An 18,113-nucleotide genomic window follows, 5' to 3' on the forward strand; every position below is an offset into this window, starting at 1 on the left:
TCGTGCCGAGTATCTGTTTCCTTTGCGTCTGTTGCTGTTCCTGTAGCAGAGGTTTTTACGGGGAGGGGTCGCTGACTCCTCGCCCAACCCCTCATGCATTTATATTACTGCCCAGGAGGACCATGGCGGTGCAGGTGCTATTAGCCAGCAGCAGCTCCCCTGGAATCTGTCCCACCATGGTTAAACCTGCCAGGAGCAGGGGGATCTTTGCAGGTCTGACCCTGATAGCTCACCCCTTGCTCACAATGGTATCGCAACCAAGATCATTGCTGTAGCCATTGCCCAAGGGATACCACTTGGAGGTTAGCACTCTGACTTAAACCCCCATCAAGCTGTGTCAGAATGACAACAAGCCACACAGACTTTTTCAACATTGTTTCAGGTGTACACCAGGGTTGTATACCATCACCCCTACTCTTCCTTTTGACTATTGATTTTGTCATGCCTAGAAGCATGAACAACTCATCCTCATCATCTCATCATCTCTAGCCGCTTTATCCTTCTACAGGGTCGCAGACAAGCTGGAGCCTATCCCAGCTGACTATGGGCGAAAGGCGGGGTACACCCTGGACAAGTCGCCAGGTCATCACAGGGCTGACACATAGACACATAGACAACCATTCACACTCACATTCACACCTACGGTCAATTTAGAGTCGCCAGTTAACCTAACCTGCATGTCTTTGGACTGTGGGGGAAACCGGAGCACCCGGAGGAAACCCACGCGGACACGGGGAGAACATGCAAACTCCACACAGAAAGGCCCTCGCCGGCCCTAGGGCTTGAACCCAGGACCTTCTTGCTGTGAGGCGACAGCGCTAACCACTACACCACCGTGCCGCCCACAACTCATCCTTTGGTATTAAATGGAATAACACCAGACTTAGTGACCTAGACTTTGCAGACGACCTGACCCTGCTAGGAGAGTCTCCTGCAGGTCCTTAAAGTCTTAAATACAACTTTCGGTTTTCAAGGCCTAAAAAATTGTTTGGAATGACTGGAATTTTCGAAAGGGAGATATTAAATTTAATATTGGACCGAACGAGTGAAATGTCTCCATCTGGTTTGGGGTATTTTTTTTAACCGTAATTTTAAAAGTGACCAGCGTACCTTTTGGGGGCAGCATTGGTTCTGTGCGTTCTGTGCATTCCGTAGAACAAGAACTAACGCTAGGAGGCTACTGGAGGAAGTGTGGTGTGGTGTGGTGGTTGTGAGGAGTGAGAGATACGCAGGTAGCTTACGTGGGCGCTAGAAAGCGTTGATAATTATGGGAAGATGCCTGTTTAACGACAAGTGGTTGGGGGATGACAAATACCCCCAAAATAAGGAGAAGAATTGTTTGCGATAAAAAGCGCTGGATCGCACAAATGTGTTTAAAGACGGTAACGTAGCGCTGGGGACACGGCGGACTGGGAAACTGGTTTTTCACGGACACGAGGCGCGCGCGCATGTGCGTGTTAGAGGTCAAGCGCTCCGGAGTGAAACGCAGGGGGGTTCGCGCATGCGCACAAGAGTCAGGTGGAAAATGGGACTTATGATTGGCATTTTTTTTTTTTACATAATTAACATTGTTTATTGTATTAAGTTTAATATAAATATATAAACAGCCTTTATTTCAAAACTCAATTAAAAAGAACTCCAGAAAATACAGTAATTCTAAATATAGTACAATATAAATAATTTGTACAAAAAGTTTTTTAGTTTTATTACTTATCGTCTACAACAGTGTTTTTAATATAATAAGAAGAATATTAACAACCACTAATAATAATTAGTAGTAATAGTAATTATTATTGATCATTAATCATTACTACTTATGAATTAGTGATTAATAAGTACTAGGGATTATTAAATGTTATAAAATTAAGTTATTAAAAATTATCACAAATAATTATTAAAAAGTAGCAATTGGTAGAATACAAACAAATACTCATGGATTATAGATAATTTTTTTAAATAGTGAACATTGATATAAAATAACTGTACTACTACTACTAATAATAATAAACAATAATACTACTAGTAATACTTGTTGTTATTATTATTATTATTATTATTATTATTATTATTATTATTATTATCAGTTCAATTGTTATATCAATGTTCACTATTAAAAACAAATTATCTATAATCCATGAATAATTGTTTGTATCACTACTACTACTAATAATAATAATAACTACTTTTTTAATAATAATTTTAACTAATCTTATAACTCAATTTTATAGCATTTTAATCATCACTACTTATTATTTATTTGTATAATTTAGTAGTTGATGATAACTACTTATTATTAAATTACATTTTGATAATCACTGCTTATTAATTAAGTAGTAATTAATAATACTGAATTATAATAATTGCTACTCTATTAATTAATATAGCTAATAAGTAGTGATTATTAAAATGTTATAAAATTGAGTTAATTTTTTAAAAATTATTATTTAAAAAGTAGTTGTTATTATTATTATTATTATTATTATTATTATTAGTAGTAGTAGTAGTAGTAGTAGTAATACAAACAATTATTCATGGATTATAGATAATAATTAATAATTATTTTTGAATAATGAACATTGATATAACAATTGCACTGATGATAATTAGCTTACAGTTATTACAACACATTGATTAATATTGATAATGGTTATGAAAGGTGACAGTTGTTTTTCTGTGTTTAATGTAACGCTCTGATGATTGTATGACTGCATAAACAGGTTTATGCTGTTACCTGCTATAATGCAGAAGATACTCGAGAACTTCCTCAGCCAGCTGTATACTGTACGACACGCAGACTGATTTTGCTGTCGGACACAAAATCACACATCAAAGATAATCTTTGGGGATTGAAATAATGCCAGCTAAGGTTGTTCAGCTGGTTCTACTTGCCGTTTATTGTTTTCGTTTTTGAAATGATTCATGGTGTTTTCTCCAGTAAACACCAGTCGTCTCCTTGCTGCTACAGTAGTTCTGCAGGCCCAAAACACACGACTTTGCTTCAGCTGTTTGCATGTCTAACAGTTGCCATTGATGCACCCTGTTGTTCACCAATTGTGTGCATTCTTCTTAAAGTTAGTAAAAAAAAAAATCTATTGCAGAAAACAGTTTTAAGTTGTCGTATTTATCATTTTCTTTGCCATGGTGCAGTCTTAATTTTTCCATTTAGAGGTCTTGAAAAGGTCTTAAAAGTCTTTAAATTTGTACTTGAAAAATGTGCAGATACCCTGGGAGACACAGTAAACACACTACAGGTAATGACCGACAACCTAGCAAGCAATGCAGCCACGGTTGGCCTGAGGATTAATGTAGGAAAGACCAAAGTGATGTCAGTTAAGGAAGATCACCCAATCACTGTGAAAATCAACCAGCAGCCAGTGGAGGAAGTATCTACCTTCGCCTACCTGGGAAGCAACATCTCTAACAAGGGAGATGTAGACCCGGATGTAAACAGCAGACTAGGCAAGGCAAGCTCTGTCTTCCGAAGACTCCACAACATCTGGTCATCAAAGCGCATCAGCCTCAAAAGTAAGACCACTCTATACAGCTCTTGGGTCATTCCGGTTGCCACCTACACCAGTGAAACGTGGAAAATGACTAAGGGAACTGCGAAGAAGCTGGATGTCTTCCATCAAAGATGCCTTCACAAGATTCTAGACATTGCATGGCGAGACAAGGTAACAAATGCTGAAGTCTACCAACGAACAACCCAAAGACCCCTCAGCGCCACAGTCAAGGAGCGTTGCCTGAGGATGCTTGGGCACGTCCTCAGACTTGACGAGAGACAGCATCCAAAGACACCACTTGAGTGGGTGCCAGTGGGTAGAAAGAGGAAGAGAGGAAGACTAGTGACCACCTGGAGAAGCACAGTACTGAGGGACCTGGAGGGGATGGGAATCAGCTGGGCAGAGGCTAAGATCCTGGCAAGCGACCGAGATAAATTTAGGACTTCTATTGCTGCCCAGTGCTCCACTGGGAGCAGGAGGAACTAAGTCTAAGTAAAGTAAGAGGGAAAAAAATTATGGAATCCTTCAGTGATAAGGAAAATATTATGGAATCACCCTATAACTTGCGTTTCTAAAACAAATACCCGCACAAGCCTAAATATGCAAATTAGTCGGCAGTTAAAAGAGAGTGCTCGTAGACCTTAATGAGCTGTTGCACCTGGCTGACTGACAGGAAACATGGCCCCAACAAGAGAGCTGTCAGTTGAAACAATGGAAAGGATTATAAAACTCCTTCAAGAAGGTAATTCAACACGGAGCATGGCAAAAGATGTTGGTTGTTCCCAGTCAGCTATGTCTAAAGTTTGGAGCAAGTACAAACAATATGGGAAGGTTGTAAAATGTAGACCAAGGAAGACATCAAAGCGTCAGGACAGAAAACTCAAAGCAGTATGCCTTGAAAATAGAAAATGCACAACAAAAGAAATGAAAAACAAATGGGCAGAAACAGGAGTCCATGTTTGTGACCAAATGTAAGAAATTGGCTGAAGGAAATGGGATTTACCAGTGTTGTAGTTGAGTCACTAAACCTCAAGTCCGAGTCCAGTCTCGAGTCCCCAGTGTCTGAGACAAGTCCAAGTCATTTAAAAAAAATTTGAGTCGAGTCTGAATCAAGTCCACTATTGAACTGAGTCAAGTCCGAGTCGAGTCCAACACTCCAACCGCACCATTTGACGGTGGCTGTTTCAGTGCCATTAACATTAGTTTGTTCCTGAACATGACGTATGAACAGGTGAATGTGCTTCTTTTTATCAGGGAGTGTGAAGTATTCTGTCAGAGATGGTTGGGAGACGGATGTAAGTGCAGAAGGTGTGTTTTTATTAATACAAGTGAAGACGGGTAAACAATCCAGAACGGCAGGCAAAATCGTAAAACGGTGAAGCAGGCAATAGGTCAAGCGAGGCACAAACAGGCTATCGTAGACTCGGCAGAATCAAAGATGAGAAACAGGAAATCAGGGATCAGGAAACCAAACAAGGAAATGTATCAGCAACGCAACTCAGTACTTCGCAAAGTAAGTGTGTTTTCACAGTTTTATATAGGCACGCTGATTGTGCGTTAATCCTGTGCAGGTGCGAGTCGTTTACAGCACACGTGAGAGTCCGCTTGCTGTGCGCTGTCCGGAGCACGCCCAAGAGTCTGTCTGATGCATGCGCCAAGGCGCGCAGGTGTAACATTCTTGCATGAAATTAGTACAAAAATTAATGTAACTATAAATACACTACCGTTCAAAAGTTTGGGGTCACTTTGAAATGTCCTTATTTTTGAAAGAAAAGCACTGTTCTTTTCAATGAAGATCACTTTAAACTAATCAGAAATCCACTCTATACATTGCTAATGTGGTAAATGACTATTCTAGCTGCAAATGTCTGGTTTTTGGTGCAATATCTCCATAGGTGTATAGAGGCCCATTTCCAGCAACTCTCACTCCAGTGTTCTAATGGTACAATGTGTTTGCTCATTGCCTCAGAAGGCTAATGGATGATTAGAAAACCCTTGTACAATCATGTTAGCACAGCTGAAAACAGTTTAGCTCTTTAGAGAAGCTATAAAACTGACCTTCCTTTGAGCAGATTGAGTTTCTGGAGCATCACATTTGTGGGGTCGATTAAATGCTCAAAATGGCCAGAAAAACGTCTTGACTATATTTTCTATTCATTTTACAACTTATGGTGGTAAATAAAAGTGTGACTTTTCATACAAAACACAAAATTGTCTGGGTGACCCCAAACTTTTGAACGGTAGTGTATCATATGTCAAATTATTATGGCATGTTACAAAAAATAAAGAAAAAATCCGAGTCCTCGTTTCCAATTTACAAGTCTGAATGCAGTTAATGCACAAGTCCTCAGTGCTCAAGCCCAAGTCAAGTCACGAGTCCTTAAAATTGGGGCACGAGTTGGGCTCGAGTCCGAGTCCTGGACTCGAGTACTACAAGCCTGGGATTTACATACAGAAAAGCCAAACGTAAACCATGATTAACACCTAAACGGAAGAAAACAAGGTTACAGTGGGCTAAAGAGAAGCCGTCATGAACTGTGGACGATCGGATGAAAGTGATATTCAGTGATGAATCATGAATCTGCATTGGCCGAGGAGATGATGCTGGATCTTTTGTTTGGTGCCGTTCCAATGAAACATATAAAGATGACTGCCTGAAGAAAACAAGCAAATTTCCACAGTCACTGATGATATGGGGTTGCAGGTCAGCTAAAGGACCTGAGGCGATGGCAGTCATGACCTCTACAGTAAATTTTGGACATTTTTTTTTTCTCATTCCATCTGTCGAAAGTACTTTTGGTGATGATGAAGTCATTTTTCAGGATGATAACGTATGTTGCCACAGAGCAAAGAGCATTAAAACTTTTCAGGAAAGGCACAGCAACTCCATGACACGGCCAACAAACAGTCCGGATCTCCGTCCAGTTGAAAATTTATGGTGGGAATTGAAAAAAATGGTCCGTGACGCGGCTCCATCATGCAAAGCTGATCTGTCAACTGCTATACGAGAAAGTTGGAACCTGACTGATAAAGAATATTGTTCTTCATTAGTGAAGTCCACACCTCAAAGAATTCAAGCTGTCATCAGAACCTGAGGAGGTCCAACAGAGTACTCATTGTGATTTTTTTGGTTCATGACTCCATAATTTTTTTTTTCCTCTACTTGATCTTAAAAAAAAGTGCCATTAATTACAACAATTTCATTAAATTTTTTGAGGTATATTTTACAAAGCCAGAATGTTCAGCTGTTAAATAAAATAATTGTGTCTCTGTATCTGTGATTTGTTTTTATCCCCCGCCCAAACGGAGTTTGGTGGGGGATGTAGAAACAGGTTCTGTTTATCCGTCCCTCCGTCCGGCTGTACATCTGGTCACGTTTTCGTTTCCAGGCCATATCTTTAAAACTACGAAAGATATCTTCATGAAACTTTGTATGCATATCAAGCAAGCAACATGTGCACCGGTGCCTTTTGCCATTTTGGATTTTTGAAAAAAAAAAAGTATTTTTCAAATTTTAACATAAAAATAGATTTTGACTGAGTTTCTAAGAGCAATTTTGGTTTCCGGAGCATATATCCAAAACTCTTCATGATACGGATTTGAAACTTGGTATACCTGTTAACAAGGTGATGTAGATGTGCCTTTTCATACTAAGAAATGTGAGAAATTTTAATTTTTCATGTTTCCATGGAAACAATTTCAGACTTAGTCTCTCAGGTGGCGGCACGGTGGTGTAGTGGTTAGCGCTGTCGCCTCACAGCAAGAAGGTCCTGGGTTCGAGCCCCATGGCCGGCGAGGGCCTTTCTGTGTGGAGTTTGCATGTTCTCCCCGTGTCCGCGTGGGTTTCCTCCGGGTGCTCCGGTTTCCCCCACAGTCCAAAGACATGCAGGTTAGGTTAACTGGTGACTCTAAATTGACCGTAGGTGTGAATGTGAGTGTGAATGGTTGTCTGTGTCTATGTGTCAGTCCTGTGATGACCTGGCAACTTGTCCAGGGTGTACCCCGCCTTTCGCCCGTAGTCAGCTGGGATAGGCTCCAGCTTGCCTGCGACCCTGTAGAAGGATAAAGCGGCTAGAGATAATGAGATGAGATGAGTCTCTCAGGTTAGTCTTGGGGGTAGGTTTTGTTTCCGGAGCAGAACTTGAAAACTATGAGCGGTATGGTGTTGAAAGTTGGTATATGTGTTGATTAAAACCCTTTGATGCAAAACATGGGTCAAAAGTGACCCGGCTGAGTTTTTATCTTCTACATCTTTGCAATAAATTAATTCCATCATTCAGTATTCAAGGTATTCCTCAATTAACTTGTTTTTGATCATCATACATCCTTATTTTATTTTTTCCTTTCTTACTTTTTGAATAAAAACCCTTTTTGTATCACTACCCTTCTAATGCACAACATGGGTCAAAAACGACCTGCATTCATTTTCCAGGTTATTTCATGTATGGCTGAGTGTTTCTATGATATACTTTTGAAATAAATTCATTTTGTCATTTACTTTTCCAAATATGCAGTAAATATCTTGTTTTTGTTTAGCACAAATCATCATTTTTATTTTTCCTTTCTTAAGTTATGAACAAGCACAGCTTTTGTAATTCTACATCAAGTCTACACACATGGGTCAGAACCGACCCGCATGCATTTACTCCAGCGTTTGGTGGGAACTGTGAATTGTGCTTGTGTCAGACATTTCACAGCTCAGCACAGCGCCCTTTGCCCATCTAATACATGCAAGTAATGTTTTTCAATTGTTCTAACGTTACCTTAGAAAAAAATTGATTATGTTTAGGTTCCCTTGAGAGTGAGTCGATTACTTGTCAGAAATTTACAAGTAATTACTATTAGCTACCGAGCTGTTGACATATTCTACTTTAGTTAGCTAATTTTATTGTAGTTGGCTTAGCTAACGACATAGTTAATAAATAAATAACTGGCCCCATTCACTGCTAAAGTAATTACTTGAAACAAATTATTATTATAGTATTAAGACATTTAATTTTAAATCACACTTGGATGACCCATGTGTAGTAATATAAAAAGTATTTTTGTTCATAAAGTAGGAAAGAAAAAAATTAAATTAATGATTTGTGGTAATTAAAAACAAGATATTTAAAGAATACTTGGAATATTCAATCATAAAATAAATTGATTTCAAAAAATCGAGCAAAGAAAAACTCAGTCAGCATGAAATAACCTGGAAAATGAATGCGGGTCATTTTTGACCCATGTTGTGCATTAGAAGGGGTGTGCATATGTTTTGCATCAAAGGGTTAAGTAATGTATATGTGCCTTTTGATACTAAGAAATGTGAGAACTTTTAATTTTTATTTCACCTGAACCAAAGGTCCGGTGGGTTTATGCCATGGGCTGCTGAGGTCAGTGTAAAGAGGTCGGGTTGGTTTCCTCCAGCAGAACTTGAAAAATGTGACAAATAATATCTTGAAACTTGGTATATAGGGCGGGGGATATAGACGACTCTGTCTTCTTGTTTTTCGACAAAGTAAAACAGCTGAATGAACATTCTCCAAGAGTAGCGATTCCTTTTTTTTTTTTTTTTGCCAGGGGTTGTATAATACAAACTGTACATTAAAAACAGGAAAAATAATAAAATCCTCATGTCTCAATATAGTAATTGAGTATAAATATATTTTTGTGTGTTCTCTACATTAATCCACTTCCACAGCTTATCTAATTATGAGTCAATAATAAATTATATTTATTACTCCTGTAATTTATTCATGTGAATAAGTATGTTTTATTAAGAAGGTTAAATGAAGTTAGCACTGTGTAGCTAAGAACTGACAGACTACTGTTGATTTTTTTCCGTCTTTGATTCCCAGGCCAAACACAAACGCTACTTTGGCCACTCGGCTCACGTGACCAACATTCGCTTCTCCTATGACGACAAATACGTGATAAGCGTTGGAGGCAACGACTGCAGGTGAGCTGAAGATATCCGAGTTGGAGTCTCAAGTAAATTATAACAAGTAAATTATAAGTAAGCTATTAGTGTATGATTTAATAAAGTAAAATATGAGTGAAGGAGCTGATATAGAGAGATTGGGTAAGAAATGTATTCACAAAGTCTGATTTGTTTACAATAAAAAGGACCTTGTAATATTTTACAAAGAAAATTTTAAATTCCTAAAAAAAAAAGTGAGTCGACACAGCAGCCCTAACCGTAATCAAACTACAGGTTTATGTGAAGGGAGTGTCTATTTGCACCCGGGTGAGAACATCAGAGGTGGACAAAGTACCCAACGTCATTACTTAAGTCAAAGTACAGATCCCACTGGTCAAATGTTACTCTGATACAGTCAAATTTTTACTTAAGTTAAAGTACTGAAGTACTTGCTTTTAAAAATACTTAAGTATTAAAAGTACATTTTCTGTCAATGCATTGTTGTATTATTGCCACAACACTTACAGTACCGAATGCCCCTGAAGCAACCGACTGGATTTACAAAATGAACGCATGCTGGGCCATCATGGTGGTTTAACGTGAAGCTAGCTAGTCAGTGAAGCTCCACCTGACATGCTAGCAAACTCTTTTCAAACTCGGAATCATATTGGGTAGCTAACGCTACTAGAAAAGAAACATTTCTACATTCTGTTTATTTGGCAAGATTATGCTAAAACATATTTCTGAAAGGACTTCAGATAAGTTAAATGTTATTCGTGTTAGCGCAACTCCGTTTTTACATGCTAACTAACAGTGTCCAAGTTAACTAGCTATGTGTTAACATTAGCCGTGGACAAGGCTACGGCAACTTGGTGGGCAAATCCATAGAAAGTCATTTGACTAACCAGACTGCACAGCTATTGCAACGTTATCGCTAGCTCTAAAAGCACAGACAACTTCATTACAAGCTTTCTCTTGGAATAAAACATTTATACACCTCAATATGCTTCCGCAGGTTGGATGGCGAGTTTTTGCAGGCTGTGATGTGGTTCGTTTTAGGCAATCAAAGCAAACGTTTAAAACGAAACGAATCTTTAATCCGTATAGAAAACTGAAACATGGGTTAATGGGCCATGAGTGCGTGCATTCGCCAGAAGAACCGCCTCTTTCTATTCTGCCATCAACTGATCATGTTTAAATAATGCTGCAGTGAAATCATTGAACTTGATTTTGTACAGTCTATGGACGTGACGTGACCCTAATGATTTACTGATAGGCTCTCAGTGTCACCTGCGAAAAAACCAATCACGTTTTAGAAAGGAAAAGAAAAAAACATCCACTTTCTAAGCTGTTTCATAGTAACGAGTAACAAGGAGCTTGATAAAAATGTAGTGGATGCTTGTCTTGTCTCTCAGTCGCAGCTATATACACCTGGGTATAAATAGTCACATTAGCTATCCACCCTGGGTACAAACAGCATCTCCTTTATGTTAATGTGCTCATTTTAATACAGTATATTATACTTTCTACAGTAGCAGCTCATTCACAGGGACTCCACATAATCTAAGGCTAATCATAATTATTCCATCCACATTCACTGGATATAAGCAATCACACGCTCTGACTGGTTACTCTATTGCCAGGATATCAGCTCATACAGTGGGGCAAAAAAGTATTTAGTCAGCCACCAATTGTGCAAGTTCTCCCACTTAAAAAGATGAGAGAGGCCTGTAATTTTCATCATAGGTACACTTCAACTATGAGAGACAGAATGGGGGGAAAGATTCCAGGAAATCACATTGTAGGATTTTTAATGAATTAATTGGTAAATTCCTCAGTAAAATAAGTATTTGGTCACCTACAAACAAGCAAGATTTCTGGCTCTCACAGACCTGTAACTTCTTCTTTAAGAGGCTCCTCTGTCCTCCACTCATTACCTGTATTAATGGCACCTGTTTGAACTCGTTATCAGTATAAAAGACACCTGTCCACAACCTCAAACAGTCACACTCCAAACTCCACTGTGGCCAAGACCAAAGAGCTGTCAAAGGACACCAGAAACAAAATTGTAGACCTGCACCAGGCTGGGAAGACTGAATCTGCAATAGGTAAGCAGCTTGGTGTGAAGAAATCAACTGTGGGAGCAATTATTAGAAAATGGAAGACATACAAGACCACTGATAATCTCCCTCGATCTGGGGCTCCATGCAAGATCTCACCCCGTGGGGTCAAAATGATCACAAGAACGGTGAGCAAAAATCCCAGAACCACACGGGGGGACCTAGTGAATGACCTGCAGAGAGCTGGGACCAAAGTGACAAAGGCTACCATCAGTAACACACTACACCGCCAGGGACTCAAATCCTGCAGTGCCAGACGTGTCCCCCTGCTTAAGCCAGTACATGTCCAGGCCCGTCTGAAGTTTGCTAGAGAGCATTTGGATGATCCAGAAGAGGATTGGGAGAATGTCATATGGTCAGATGAAACCAAAATAGAACTTTTTGGTAAAAACTCAACTTGTCGTGTTTGGAGGAGAAAGAATGCTGAATTGCATCCAAATAACACCATACCTACTGTGAAGCATGGGGGTGGAAACATCATGCTTTGGGGCTGTTTTTCTGCAAAGGGACCAGGGCGACTGATCCGTGTAAAGGAAAGAATGAATGGGGCCATGTATCGTGAGATTTTGAGTGAAAACCTCCTTCCATCAGCGAGGGCATTGAAGATGAAACATGGCTGGGTCTTTCAGCATGACAATGATCCCAAACACACCGCCCGGGCAACGAAGGAGTGGCTTCGTAAGAAGCATTTCAAGGTCCTGGAGTGGCCTAGCCAGTCTCCAGATCTCAACCCCATAGAAAATCTTTGGAGGGAGTTGAAAGTCCGTGTTGCCCAGCGACAGCCCCAAAACATCACTGCTCTAGAGGAGATCTGCATGGAGGAATGGGCCAAAATACCAGCAACAGTGTGTGAAAACCTTGTGAAGACTTACAGAAAATGTTTGACCTCTGTCATTGCCAACAAAGGGTATATAACAAAGTATTGAGATGAACTTTTGTTATTGACCAAATACTTATTTTCCACCATAATTTGCAGATAAATTCTTTAAAAATCAGACAATGTGATTTTCTGGATTGTTTTTTTTCTCATTCTGTCTCTCATAGTTGAAGTGTACCTATGATGAAAATTACAGGCCTCTCTCATCTTTTTAAGTGGGAGAACTTGCACAATTGGTGACTGACTAAATACTTTTTTGCCCCACTGTATAGATGACTTGCAACCACGTGATCAAAATGCGCTATGTCATGAGCATCCACCATGATGGTGGATATACAAAGCAACTAAGACTGCAGCCGCTGAAAACGTGTCTGTAAACAACGCTGAATTTTCTCAGTATTACCACGATTTGAACGGTCGAGCGAAGATTCGATACAAAGAGAAGATAGATATGTGTGGTTTTGACCCATATTATTTAAAAAAGTCAGACTTTTCTGAACATAAGACGCTTCTACCGACCATCGAGTACCCAGATATATCGCATTCTATCTGGTTCGGCTGCCAAAGAATCAAGTTCGACCTTGGACGAAATGTAGCCCATTTTCTGACTGGGAGCCCAGTCTGGATTGTTTCTATTGTATAATTTTGCTAGCGCTCCTAGAAGCGAAATGCTAATACACGTGTTAAAATTATAACAATGACGAGTGTACCACGACAAGAGAACGCTCATTTTATAGCAAAATTCTAGCAACACGGAATAAAATTCTTCCATGATATTATCGAGAAAGCGTTTGAATCCCACCTGAGATAAAATTATCACTGCAAACACGAGCTGTTTTGGTTTTAGCCTCTGTTAGATCAGCCCTGCTGATGTTGTTCAGCCGTGCTCGTCTCCTCTCCAGACTAAGCCTCAGAGTTTCCTCGCCCTCTTTCCAAATCACAGACGGAATTCTAAAAAATTGGAACGTGCCACGGTCACGAGTACTGTTGTGACCACAACCATATACAGCACAAAGATACGGCCAAGCTAAAAGAACGCTTAACGCAACAGAAAAACAAAGAGAGTTGCGCACACGTGTCTGTTTTGTATGGAATGTCACTTGACCCGGCATTTGTATCTCCACCAACATGGCCGACATCCGGGTTTCTATTTTGCTTTGACATCAAGTCAAGGATGAGTAGAGAAAAACAAAATGGCAGCATGTGTTGCTCAACCAGCCGAGGACGAAATAAAAACTCTACTCGAACCCAAAAAAGTACAAAAAAATAGCAAGAAAATATTAAATTAAAGTATTTGATGGTAAGAGCATATCTTTTTTTTTCCAAGAATTATTATTTTTCACAAATTGCTCCTGTCATTTCGCTGGTTTGTTTACATTCTAAGCAGAAATTATTTTGTCAGACGTTTTTGTATAAAGTTTTTATTTATCGAATTTGCAAAAAATAAAAATGCTCCGTTTTTCAAAATCCAGTGAATGTGGAGAGAATAAAACCGTTATTCCACTCAAACTCATCGTACATGGCTTATTGCCAACTCGGTGCTACGCTCCTCGTCAGCTATCAGCTCATGTACGACTCGATTTTGTGGAATAACTGAAATGGATTGTAAAAATTTGCAGTTATGTAACTGTGCAAGTACCTGCCTGATCCATCCTGCTTCCCTACTTCTGGCTGGAGTCTCATCACATTGCTCCTGTGGAGGACGGCGCCATATGGACAGTCGAAAGATACACTTAGAAGACGGCTCTGGACACTTACAGTTTTGCAACGATACTTTGGACTACAATCACCGTGATAACTTCATGACGGGCGGCATGGTGGTGTAGTGGTTAGCGCTGTCGCCTAACAGCAAGAAGGTCCGGGTTCGAGCCCCGTGGTCGGCGAGGGCCTTTCTGTGTAGAGTTTGCATGTTCTCCCCGTGTCCGCGTGGGTTTCCTCCGGGTGCTCCGGTTTCCCCCACAGTCCAAAGACATGCAGGTTAGGTTAACTGGTGACTCGAAATTGAGCGTAGGTGTGAATGTGAGTGTGAATGGTTGTCTGTGTCTATGTGTCAGCCCTGTGATGACCTGGCGACTTGTCCAGGGTGTACCCCGCCTTTCGCCCGTAGTCAGCTGGGATAGGCTCCAGCTTGCCTGCGACCCTGTAGAACAGGATAAAGCGGCTAGAGATAATGAGATGAGATGAACTTCAGGACTGCAGTTCTCATGAACAGTTTTGCTCTCAAGTCTCCATCAATGAACAGTTGATAACTTCAACAAAATAGACTTCATGCTAAAACTTTAATGAATTTCCTGGTTACACAATTGTACTTTGCGACTACTGTATATAGGACACAGTTATAGAAGTGAGTTATTTATAATCATGCTATCTGTTATCACCCAGATGAGGATGGGTTCTCTTTTGAGTCTGGTTCTTCTCAAGATTTCTTCCTCATGTTGTCTGAGGGAGTGTTTCTTTGCCACCGTCGCCACAGGCTTAATCATCAGGGATAAATAAATGTATTAGGGATAAAATTATTAGTTCATATGTTGAAAGTGAGACGGCCTTTCGATTTCATGAAACCGGTGAAATTTAGTTCCCTCTGAAATGTGGTCATTGTGATATATATTTATTTCTGTAATATCTCAAACATATCAGGCCATTCTGTGACTGGGAAGTTATTTAATTTGAGGGGATTAAAGCAAATAATGTGAATGAAATCGCTCGCTTCGCGCAGTCAAGCAGACAGAGGAAATCCGTGTGTGTGTGTGCATGCGCAGGTTTACCTTTGACCATGCACTGACCTTTACATCATTCTGTCGCTAAACGAACAGCTGATCACACCGAGGTGCTCGCTGAGCGCCGATATTTATTAGTTTGGTCCTGCTTTTATATAACATAACGTCTTTTCTTCTCGCTTTCCATTACTGTAGTCGGTCTTTCACGTTTCATTCACACACTCACGCCCTCCATTTTTCTCTCCTGTTTCAATTGTATCCCACAATGCCTTGCGTGAACGGGGAAAGCCCACCACACGATGCATGACGTAGTATCTTGAATTGGGTGAAGCGGAAAAAAATAACGGAGAATTTAGGGTCACCTGGCCCTAAATTCATTAATTGTTCTATATTTAAAAAACTAATAAAATTGGAAGTCTGTGATTCGAATTCAGTAGCTTTCGGTCACTAAGCAAAAATAATTGGGTGTCGGGGAAAATTCTTTTTATGACCTATTCGAAGAAGCTGAAAGGCAGTCTATCTTTTAAAATCTTTTTTTTCCCACAATGTCTGTTGTTAAAAGCATTATACATATAAACTGACTTGACGTGGAACAAAGGAAAACTGTATAATTAAGCAAGATCACACGAAAGGGAGTGGTGTTGTACTGAATATCAGCACGGTTGTGATTCAGACGTAAGCATAAGGCTGTAGGATGAGTGCTGTAGCTAATCACTGCCTTGCTTTTCGGTTGCTTTTGAACATGACAAGCTGTGAGTTTTGTCTTGTTAACGTCGGAGGTCTTTCTGCTGACGGAACCACTGTTTATAGCTGCTATAAAACAAGTTATAACAGGACCTAACTTGTTTCATGCATGTTCCACAACATTATATGTAACTATAAATGTTTTAAAAGTATAATGTGTTGTGGGTTTTTATTCCCCAGCTCCGAGGGGGAGGGGGGGGGGGGGGCATATACTTGTTTACCTCTGTCCATCCGTCCGTATCTCCGTCCGTCCGAAACACCCTTTTTCTCAGCAACCACAAATCAGTGCTACTTGGTACTGAGCTTCAGCCTGGGGTTCTATACCATGTATACCATTTTCAGGTCTGTCACACATCGACTTCCTGTTTACTGACTGAATGTATTTACGAAACATATAGCATGGATTTACAAAATTTTCGTAACATTTTTCTCAGCAACTACAAATCACACATGCTTGATATTTGGTACTGAGCTTCAGCTTGGGGTTCTATACCATGTATACCGTTTTCAGGTCTGTCCCACATCGACTTCCTGTTTACCGACTGAATGTATTTACGGAATATATAGCGTGGATTTACACAATTTTCGTAACATTTTTCTCAGCAACTACAAATCACACATGCTTGATATTTGGTACCAAGTTTCAGCTTGGGGTTCTATACCGTGTATACCGTTTTCAGGTCCGTCTCACATCAATTTCCTGTTTACCAACTGAATGTATTTACGAAACATATAGGGTGGATTTTGGCGCTATTTTCAAAAAGCAAAATGCTATTTCAGTTTACCAGGATGCTATATGAAATCCCTGCGGAGAATACTGCTTGTTTCAGGGTTAATTATTTGTTGAAGTCAATATTCATAATAATAAGTGTCCTATTCCTTCGATTGCTTGCATTCTGATATAAGCGAGAGCGGAGGGATACGTAAATGAGCAGGAGCTCACAGTTGATCTTGTTTTGTTTTTGTTTTTTTCAATAATTTGAAACATTGTTGTGGTTTAGGACTTGTTTTTGGATTAATCAGCTTCATGGTCAAGATAGTAACTCTGCTTCACTTCAAACAACCCATTTTTGATTATTTTACTATTTGACAGCACACCCCTAGTGTTTCATTCCTTAATTAATCCACCATGAGCTTTGAAAGAGGTACACTACCGTTCAAAAGTTTGGGGTCACCCAGACAATTTTGTGTTTTCCATGAAAAGTCACACTTTTATTTCCCACCATAAGTTGTAAAATGAATAGAAAATATAGTCAAGACTTTTTTCTGGCCATTTTGAGCATTTAATCGACCCCGCAAATGTGATGCTCCAGAAACTCAATCTGCTCAAAGGAAGGTCAGTTTTATAGCTTCTCTAAAGAGCTCAACTGTTTTCAGCTGTGCTAACATGATTGTACAAGGGTTTTCTAATCATCCATTAGCCTTCTGAGGCAATGAGCAAACACATTGTACCATTAGAACACTGGAGTGAGAGTTGCTGGAAATGGGCCTCTATACACCTATGGAGATATTGCACCAAAAACCAGACATTTGCAGCTAGAATAGTCATTTACCACATTAGCAATGTATAGAGTGGATTTCTGATTAGTTTAAAGTGATCTTCATTGAAAAGAACAGTGCTTTTCTTTCAAAAATAAGGACATTTCAAAGTGACCCCAAACTTTTGAACGGTAGTGTACGTCTTTAATTCAGGTGTGTGTGGGACCTTAAAATGTGGTCTGATATTCTCTCTCTCTCTCTCTCTCTCTCTGTCTTTTTCCTTTTCAGTGTGTTTGTATGGCAATGCCTGTGATGAGATCTGACCAACAGCAGAGGGGAAACTTTTCCGGAGCTTCTCCTCTTCTGTACCTCTCGTAACTAAATGCTGCACACCTTCTAATGCTGCATCTGATCAATGAAGATTATGAACTCGGACTGGAACTTTGGATGATTTTGCTGTCATTCTGAACCAGAAATAACATTTCATCACCATTCTGTGTTTTTATATATGCACATTCTCACTGATCACTTTAATAGGACCTTGTTGTTGATTCTAAGATTCCTGTTCTTGGCTGCAGAGGTGGAACCCAATGTGTTCTTCTGCTGTTGCATGCTGAGATGCTTTTCTGCTCAGCACGGTTGTAAAGAGTGATTTATATGAGTTCCTTCCTGGCAGCTCGAACCAATCTGGCCGTTTTCCTCTGACCCTCTCTTATCAACAAGGCGTTTGTTTCCACCGACAGAACTCAGTGTTTTTTGTTTTTCGCACCA

General features: G+C 39.8%; 1 protein-coding gene across 2 annotated transcripts in view; it reads left to right on the plus strand.

Moving 5' to 3' along the window:
* The window catches only part of eml6 (EMAP like 6), a 186,360-nt gene extending 168,601 nt beyond the window's left edge, over positions 1-17,759 (plus strand). For both annotated transcript variants that reach the window (XM_060940412.1, XM_060940413.1), the window contains 2 exons: positions 9,344-9,444; positions 17,631-17,759. In XM_060940412.1, the coding sequence (XP_060796395.1) occupies positions 9,344-9,444; positions 17,631-17,655 (126 nt within the window). In that variant the 3' untranslated portion in view covers positions 17,656-17,759. The remainder of the gene's footprint in view (positions 1-9,343; positions 9,445-17,630) is intronic.
* The last annotated feature ends 354 nt before the right edge of the window (positions 17,760-18,113 follow it).

This window comes from Neoarius graeffei, chromosome 15 (assembly GCF_027579695.1).
Source record: "Neoarius graeffei isolate fNeoGra1 chromosome 15, fNeoGra1.pri, whole genome shotgun sequence".
NCBI lineage: Eukaryota > Metazoa > Chordata > Actinopteri > Siluriformes > Ariidae > Neoarius > Neoarius graeffei.